This window comes from Pyxicephalus adspersus, chromosome 2 (genome assembly GCF_032062135.1).
Source record: "Pyxicephalus adspersus chromosome 2, UCB_Pads_2.0, whole genome shotgun sequence".
NCBI lineage: Eukaryota > Metazoa > Chordata > Amphibia > Anura > Pyxicephalidae > Pyxicephalus > Pyxicephalus adspersus.
In genome coordinates, this window is record NC_092859.1 from 155,211,396 (window position 1) to 155,221,101 (window position 9,706).

Consider the following 9,706-nt stretch of genomic DNA (forward strand, 5'->3'; position numbering starts at 1 on the left):
TTGTAAAGATCCATCTGTCTTCATAGGGAGCACTGGAGAACATTTATGTTTCTATGCAAAAGGTTTCTCGTTATTGTGAAGTTATACAATGTATATATATATATATATATATATATATATATATATATATATATATATATATATGTGTGTGTGTGTATATATATATATATATATATATATATTTACACACATATACACACACTAAGTAAATATATACTATATTTACTAAGTACAGGCAATGAGACATCTGACCATTTTTATGCATCACCCATTTACAGAAAAGGAAATGATCAGTGATCACACATAAAAAAAAAAAAGCAGAAATATTTCCAAATGCAATGCTTCTGATGGTTGCTTGTAACCACTATCTCCAAGTATTAAAAATTTACTATTATGGATTGGGCCACTTGGTCTGCAAAAGCCAATAAATTGAACACAATTTTCAGTGACAGATGGAATTATCTCACTCCAAAAAAATCCCCTTGACATAGTAGGGGCCGGAGAATCTGGGTTTACTTTTGTGAATGAAAGCTGTGTATGTAGTTTATACAAAATGGTGGAAGTATAAAAATGCTAAAAACACACTCCAAGCAGTATGATCGTTTGTCCTAAACTTTCATCGTCACTGCTGCTATGAAGTTTGGTCCTTGATAAAGCCCAACTGACGCCCCTTTGACACTTGAACTGGACAATCACATGCAAGTGAGCTGTTCCAAGGTGCTGTGGGAAGTAGCTGTAGGCGGGTGGTGGCCCTTGAATTGTAACCCAATTTTACACTTACCACCCATAAAAAGCCGGATGGTTATTGAAAAGTGCCAGCTAAAAGGTGCCAAAGAGAGCACCTGTATAAAAAACTTCTGCTATGCCCCCGAGAACAGCAAACCACACCACAGGTGCCGCCACATGTTTGTAGTGGCGGCAGTTCCTCCTCCAGATGAGGGAAAGCAACATATCTGTTCCAGAAACCTCGCTGCAACCGCACCGCGAAATCTGTTCACAAAATGGTTCCCAACTGTTCCCATTACTCCAAGCATGGCTGGGCCTTTAATCTGGCACTACGGTTCACTTAAAGTCTAAAACAGGCCTAAAAACAAATATAAACAAAGGAATTAATTTAACAATGAGATGAATTGGGATATAGAGGCAAAGAATGGATCAATTAACTATTTTAAAGACCTAATATGCTTGCACACTGCATCTAACTTCATCTCAACTGAGACTTCAGACAGCGGGGAGTCATCTATGTGTGACCATGTGACACCCAAAGTCCGAACGCAGTGGATGTCTGTCAGTTAATTGGCATGGTTCAATTTTGCCTTTAGCTAGGCTTTAAATTATGTAGAGAAAAAACGGAGAATGTGAAAACATGCAGAATATACCATTTCTGCATATAATCACATACATTTTTCGAAATGTAGCATTTTTCTTGATAGATGAATTAAAAAGAACAAATATATGTAAGAGGTGATATAAAATTCTAAAAAGAATTATTTGAAATGATCATCCCTGTAAACATCAAACCTAATGAAGCAGGTTCGCCTCTCATTGTGCCAAGGAACAGATATCCCACCTCAGCTCATAGATGTAATTTAATGCTACATAATTCCATCAACAAAATGACTGCCTTGATGGCCGGGAGCAGACATGTGCCCTTTAAGGTGTTGGAACTGTGCTCATTTACATTTTTTCATGCAGTTATAAGTATTTTCATTAAAAAGACATTTTAGCCAAATTTACAATTTAAGGACCCAAAAACAATAGTGGCAAATATTAATTACAAATTTCTGTAAAAGCCCTAATCCTGTACATATGTTCAAATACTTGACCAACTAGGCTATGTGCAGAATGTTCTATAATATTCATTTCAGGCAAATAAAGGCGAACAAGAAACGGATGACAGTAACTTCTCTTATAGACACAAAGGAAACATTGTCTATTAATTTACAGAATGGCATTGTTAAATCAAAAATCGTTAAATCTAAATGCAGAACCTCCAAATGGACAAGCCAGTGTTACTGTGTGAACTGTTGTGCGTTTTAGATAAGCTGACCCTTTAAAAGAAATACATTACATAATTGCTTTACAAATTAATCACATTTTAAAAACCTAAAATAGATACAATGAATGGCTGGGTGACTGCAGACGCCAACAATTAGAGGCCTATTTATAAGGGAGGGAACAGACTAATTTGTTATTTATGCACAAACACAATTTTTTCTTTTGAACCCTGTTTATATTAGGGGCGATCAGCTAAAAAGATCACTTTTAGGAAACATTTACTTTTACTGTTGATGATGGCCATAGTTATAATATGGTGGTCAGCTTGATGCCACTTTATAGCTCCTTGAAGAAATTAATGGGCTATATTGCATATAAGCAGCATCTGTTTTGGACACCATGATCAGCTTTTTCTGATCACCATCAGAAAAAGAGTCAATCATTCACATCAATGGAGCTTCTAATTGCCAAGCTTGCTGATAATGGTTTAGTGATTAATAATCAGTAAACAACAGGGGACTGGTTATCAGATCGCCAATTCTTTATAAATAGGCTTCCTGGTCTGCAAATCACCATTAAAAAGTAACAGCTAGACAGAATCATATACATTCACAAATCAATGAGAAAAATAGTCACGACAAGTTTTCACTTCTTTAAATTAAAATAGTGCTAAATACAGAAAACTCTCTAGGGGAATTACAGAATGGGACAAGTTTAAGGAACAAGAGATACAACAAAACACAAAGGATAATGACCAGCTGTGTGGATGGAGGAGGGCTCCGTAGACTGTTGTTGCTGTATAGGACGTGCTTGGCGATTGCAGAGAGGACTGCAACTCGTCCTACTGAAACCTCTTCAGTTAACAAGCAGAGCTTTGGGATCATTTTAGATCCCTTTAAAAAAAATAAAAGTTCCAAATTGTTCTTATCCCCAGTCCTTCATAGCAAAGCAGTAACAATAATAAAATAAGTTAAACCTGATGAAATATTTATATATAAAATGATATATAGACAATAAAATGTGAAAATAGGTATGGTCATAACTTAGGATCTATGTGTCTGTGCTAAAAAAATAAAAGGCTAGTAAAATCAGAGTACACAAACACGCCTTAACCGTGACTCATATAGAAAGAGAGACATTTCTGAAAGTGGGGGTATGGAAATAGATCTTCCAATACAATGAACATGTGTGACCCGACTATCCTGGGAAACTACCACACTATTCCTATTCCTGGAGGTCTCTAAGTTCTATGCACTGCTAGCTGCCTATGTCTAGTGTCACATCAGTACATGTACACCACGGCAAATATATAATAAATTACAGCTGGTAGTACTTGCTGAAATATTGACAGGCAACCCAAGCATGCACAAAACTCACCTTGAGGAACACAATGCAGGATTACCTATATACACTGGGTTGATGACTTGATCAGTCAGGTTTATATTAGGATGCATTTGTCAGGGAAACTTACTTGCAGGGTATATGTACATGGTGGCTTTGCTTAGCACGTTCCACATCTGCTGTGTTTAGTTGCAGAGAAGTCATTAACATAGGATCAGTCCTATATATTGACTACTCAGCATTCCTATTAACTTACATGCAAAGCACAATGTGGGTAAAATTTGGGCAGCCTTATCAGTGTATAAAGTGCTAATATTACCAATCTATACAAATTCTCTAGGCATAAGCATTACATACCATCAGTGGAAATGACTGGTGACCATTTACAGTGACAGTAGAATAAACAAGCACTGTACAGACAGTGCTGTTCTGCTCTATGGAGAGGGGAGGATGAGAAGGTGGCGTTTCCGAACAGCCATATTAATGCTTAATTCATTGCCTCAGGTGACTGAAATCTAGACTATGTATGAGGCTTTACATCAGCCTTTAGCTTTGACATGCGCTACTCATATACACAGGCAGGGTTATAATCAACTGGGTCCAGCAAACCCAATAACCAGAGCCAATAACAAACCACTTGCCCTGCAAGTAATACTACAAATGGGAATCCGTACAAAAATCCATTAACACTGAAAAGTACAGACCTGAAGAATTCTGTGAAATTATAAAACGAGATACTTAAAATGCAGAATATCTCTAGAAATGAACTGATTGTGGCATTTAAAAATAACTTCTTACACATGCCGGTTTTAAAAATGTCACTCATTCTATAATGTGTGTGTGGGAGGCTGGAATGCTGTGCACTCCCATAGGTACCAACTCTACAAGTATGCCGGTCAGGCTCTTTCTTCGGAAGGTACATGTAAACACAAGGCTTGTGGAAAAATAAACCAATAAAAATGTACAGGCAAAATATGACATCGCACAAATCTTTACAAAAAAAAACAATGACCTCTGGGACCATCTCCAGCAGCAAAGGGGTTAATGAGTCCTCTCCAAAAAGGGCTAGAACAGTGTTTACTGTACAGTGAACCCGCATGCGCCAGGTGGAGGTGCCGCCCAGACTGGACGCACAGCTGCTTTAAACACCCTCGTCGTTTCCCAGCATCCCTCGCTCCATTAGGTGAGACTTCAGGGTGTTGAAAATGTGAATTTGTTGGTCGGGACGTAAAGTTAAAAACTGCTGGAGAAGTTTGCTTGGGTTGGGACCCCTGTTACAAACAAAAAATTAGATTGTTAATATAAACTAAAATTTAAGGACAAATGTTCAAAGCAGATTTATTTTAATACAGATTATTTCAGAAAAAGAAGGATAAAGAGGACCTGAACTCAAAAATGTATAACATTGATATCTTGCGTTCTGTATTTATATAAATGTCCTTGTTGTCTACAGTTTGCATCTTTTTTTTTTTCGTCTGTGCTGTTCTGTTTTTATTTTACGGTTTCCTTGTTTTGTATAATGTCATTTTTTAACAAAATCAAATTGAAACAGAAAGGTGGAACAATTATAAACTGTTTACTGCACCCAGTAAGTGCAGTGAAACAATTATAAGAAAATGAAATTTAAAAGTTCACCACCTATACAAAAGTGCTTAGGCACTCCTATGCATACATATTCATAGCAATATATCTACAGTGTGAGATCTAAGGCAATGCTGCCTCTAAATTACTAGTATCAGCAGATTTTGTGATGTCACTACTGTGCTGGTCACAGTCCCATCCATACTGGGGGTTCTGAAACGAAGAAGCAAAGCCTTTCCTCTGCCAAGATGGGCATTTTAAGCCAATAATGGAAAATATTATCTGCAGCTAATACTGATGATTAGTCAACTGATTTTTTTGTAGACACACTTCCAGAGTTCAGGTTCTCTCTAAACTGCAAATAATAATAATAATAATAATAATATTAATAATAATGAAAAGTCAAACAAAAGCCGCAATAATTTATTGTCCATGAGTTTAAACACAACCATGTTCAGGCCCTGTTGAAAATAATCGAATAAACTTCCCACCATGCTTTAGTTTCATTTGTTCCTCACCTGATAAAGCTGGCAATGTACACATTCACAAACGTGGCCATCAAGTATTGACAGTCAAATCTATCCATGATACCTCCATGGCCTGGAATGGTGTTTGCAAAATCCTGAGGGGAAAAAAATAAATAAATAAATGAGAACCCCAAGAAGCACAAATTAAAATTCTTACCTAACTTTACTGGCAATAGGTGGCAGCATTAAGGATAATGCCGACATTAATTTATAGCTGCTGGCAGAAGATGTAAATGAAAGATTTCGGATATTGATACCTTGTAGGTTTCTAGCTAAAAAGGTGTTTAGATTTCATACACTGTTAAGCAGAAATATTTTAGTAAACCAAAATTGATTTATCCAGTTTCAGTTTGGGTATATAGGTAATACCTTCAGACACCTATTCAAATCGGCAATGGAACCTATTTCAGATTGGCGGTGATTGCAGCCTTTGCACCAATTTCTGTAGGCACAATGCTGCTGCTGCTGCTCCTAGCCAGCAAGAAATGATGAAAGAAAGGCAATATACGTCATGTAATAAAAAAAAAAGTAGTAAAAAAAGGCATTAAATCCTCTTTTGTTTAAAGTGAAGGAGAAGAGTTCATGGGAACAAACTCCCATAAGGATGCCGACCCATGTGTCACACTATAATTATTATTTTTTTTATTTTAAATTTTTTTTTAAGAAATCTGTGGGCAGCATGGTGGCTCAGAGGTTAGCACGCTGGGTCCCAGGTTCCAATCTCTGCCAGGACACTATCTGCATGGAGCTTGCACGTTCTCATTGTGTTCGCATAGGTTTCTACCAAGAATTTTGGTTTCCTTCCACATTCCAAAAAGATGCAGTTAGGTTAATTGGATTCCCTTTAAAAAGTGACCTTAGACTATGTTATTAATGACATATGATAGTATGATGCTAGGGACTTTTTTAACCCCTTTTGAGGGACAGTGAGTGACATGACTATAGTCTTTGTACAGCGCTGTGTAATATGTGGGCGCTATATAAATATATAAATAATAGTCAGCAAACACCCCACAAAAAGCACAATATAAAAGGAACAAATAATAATCAGATTATTAACATATTAGTAAAACTAGAAACCCCGAGCCCAATAATAATTACTTTGATCTTGAATGCTCTCTTGAATCCGCTGGCAAAAAATCCTCCGAAGGGACCGATGAGCGAGGCAAATGTAGAAAGAGCGATGCTATGGATTTGGAAAGGATACATCCAGACAGTTTTCTGCAGGAGAAATAACATACCCATATTATGACATGTCGATATCAGCATTTTCCTCAGAATTTTTATTTAGGCAGGGTAGTAGCCGCTGTATTGTCACCCCACCATTCAGTAATCACCCAAAACCGCAGGATTGTTACTAAAAAGTGGCTAAAAGGGGCTGGGGAGAACACTGAATATAATTACCAATAGTTACTTTAACAAACACCAATGCTTTGTGTAGTACCCAATGCACTTTGATCATTCCTTGGGTTTACTGCTTAATGAAAATCTTTACCTGTTTAACAGATGCTTAGTGTGTGCTAAGATTAACAGATGAAGACTAAAATGCTTCCAAAAACATTTTCACTGTGCAATTTTACAGATGTTTTCCTTGTGCAAATTCTAAAGGTAAACTTTTTGGAATGTATTACTGTAGGGAAACAATGTAGAGCTCTTGGTTACTGTAATTTCATACACAATGTGGGCAGTACGGTGGCTCAGTGGTTAGCACTCTGTTCCCAGGTTAGAATCTCGGGCTGGACACTAGCTGCATGGAGTTTGAAGGTTCTCCCTGTGTTTGTGTGGGTTTCCTCCCACATTCCAAAAACATGCAGTTAGGGTAATTTACCCCCAAAAATTGACTTAATGACATATGACTATGGTAGGGACATTAGATTGCTCCTTTGAAGGACAGCTAGTGACATCACTTTGGACTTTATACAGCACTGTGTAATATGTTGGCGCTATATAAATACTGTATATTAAAAATGTAAAATTGCCATTTTGGTAGCAACATTAAATACAAAACAAAATGAATCCACTGCATAAAAGTTTCTGGACCAACAGATTTATATAAGCTTGAGTGCTTCCTATTTCAAAACAATGGCTGTAAATAAGAGTTCTCCCTTTTTTGGCACTTCTGGGAAGTATTTCCACTTTGAAGTTGTCATGTACAAAGTTGGGTAAAAAGATCTGGCTCACAATTATTGTCCTAATTTTCTCCAAGCTGTTCGTTAGTGTTGAGGTCAGAGGTCTCTGCAGCCCCTTCATTTCTCTGTATGTGTATTTATATTTGCTAAACCATTTTCCCACAGTGCGGACACAGCCATGCTGGAACATGAAAGGTTCTTCTGCAATCTGTTGTACAAAAGTTGGAAGCGCTCAATTGTATAAAATGTCTTTCGATACTGTACATATGTCTCCCCAGCTCGTTTATGGGGGGCGGGCCGCACACCTGCAGTGATTTTTCTGCCCAGCACATTTTCAGAAGCTCTGAACGAACACCGGAGAGGCTGCTCTGCTCGCTCTGTTGTCCGCTGAAATATGGTGATTGCTGATTAGAGCCGGGCGGAGTGAGGAGAGCACAGCACAAATATGAAGAGATCGGCACAGAGGCTGTCCCTCCATTCTTTTGAAAAAAAAAAAAACCCCCACACTGTGTAAACAATGTCTCCGCCCAGTGGACGTGTGTAATGACATCATCGGAGCGGTGTGTGTGTGTGGTGTGTGTGTGTGTGTGTGTGTGTGTGTGTAAATGCTGCATGTCACATTCCTCAGCCTTACAGCTCTCTGTGTATAAACCTTCATATCCCCTAAACTGTATGTCATAATGATTTGAAATTTTCAGGGTGCACAGGGAACACTTATAATTAGCAACTTTCAAAATTTCAGCTCCCCAGCTTTTACAAATTGAATGATATGGGGATCAGGATTGTAAAATCTTGTAAATATACAACATTGAGGTTGCGGTAATAAAAGCAAGTGAACCTTGGAGTCCTTAATTAAAAATGCAAATTAGGGGGCCACTTACATGAAAATGAGCATTAGGGAAGGGCCCCTGAATTAATTCTTCTCTTTTAGAAATCTATAATTGTCACACTATGCTACCCTGTCTGCTTCTCTTCTTTGAACCCCAATTTCCCTAGAATGGTGGGGTGTGCAAAGCTAAAAATTTAGGTGCAGTCGGGGGACACATTTCGATAAACCCCCATACTAAAATTTCATTACTATGGCAAACACACTACCATGTTACACATTACTGCCCGTGTTTTGATGGGCAATGTTTATGTAATGATGCCATTGAGATGAAAGTTTGGGGGGTGTTAACCACAAGTGTCCCCCACTTGCACCTATGATTCTGTTTACCTGCACCTCTCTGTTCTGAAGAAATTAGGGTTCAAGGTAGGGAACCAGACAGTTTGATGGGCAGAGGTTTTTATGTTCTAATCATGCCATGCTAATGAAATTTTAGGGGTTTTTACATCTGTTCTCTACTTGCACCCACATTTTCAGTTTCCTGCACCTCCCTATTCCAGAAAAATTGGGATTCAATGAACAGAAGTAGCAAGGGCAGCATAGCATTACAAATATAGTTTGGTGAAAGGTAGGTAAAATATTTAGGGGGCCCCACCCCAATGCTTCATGCTATGTAAGTGGCCCCGGGGGTCCCTAATTTGCATTTCCAATTTTGGGCTCCTAGGTGCACTTTCGTATAAAACAGCAACCCAAATCTTCAATTTTCACAAGTTTTTTTAAACTCCCTATATTTTTGTTTAGTTATTAGTAGCTATGAGAGTCCCCTTTGTATCCTAAAAACGTTAGGTAATTACAACCAACAATTTAGGAGATCTAAAGGATTGAACACAATGAGTTGTTAGGCTGCAGAACATGACAAGCAGACTTTACACACACAGCTATCACACTGCAGGTGGAAAAATTTCACAGGAAGTTTTTGTTTTTGGCAGTATTGAGAGGAGGGCACTGGCTGTGCTGCCCCCATCTGGGATCACATACATGATGCTCTTTGTGTTACCTAGGTATAGCGCTAGGAAGTGACATCTGAAGGTTGGCTGAATTCACATTGGCAGTAAGGTTGCATTTGCTGGGTTTATCCCTCACTTATCTCTCGCCAGGAACCACTCCTGCTTGAAAAACTGCTGGGCCTAAAAAGCCCAGCACTTACCGCCTGTTACCAATCCCAAGTGCCCAGCACTTACCGCCTGTTACCAATCCCAGGTGCCCAGCACTTACCGCCTGTTACCAATCCCAGGTGCCCAGCA

General features: G+C 38.4%; 1 protein-coding gene across 1 annotated transcript in view; it reads right to left on the minus strand.

Annotated features, from left to right (window-relative positions):
• Positions 1–151: 151 nt before the first annotated feature.
• Positions 152–9,706, minus strand: part of CDS2 (CDP-diacylglycerol synthase 2) — a 52,646-nt gene continuing 43,091 nt past the window's right edge. Inside the window, exons 11-13 of the mRNA XM_072402834.1 lie at positions 6,549–6,668; positions 5,439–5,542; positions 152–4,610 (exon numbers count right to left, since the gene is read on the minus strand). Of these exons, the coding sequence (XP_072258935.1) occupies positions 4,481–4,610; positions 5,439–5,542; positions 6,549–6,668 (354 nt within the window). The 3' untranslated portion in view covers positions 152–4,480. The remainder of the gene's footprint in view (positions 4,611–5,438; positions 5,543–6,548; positions 6,669–9,706) is intronic.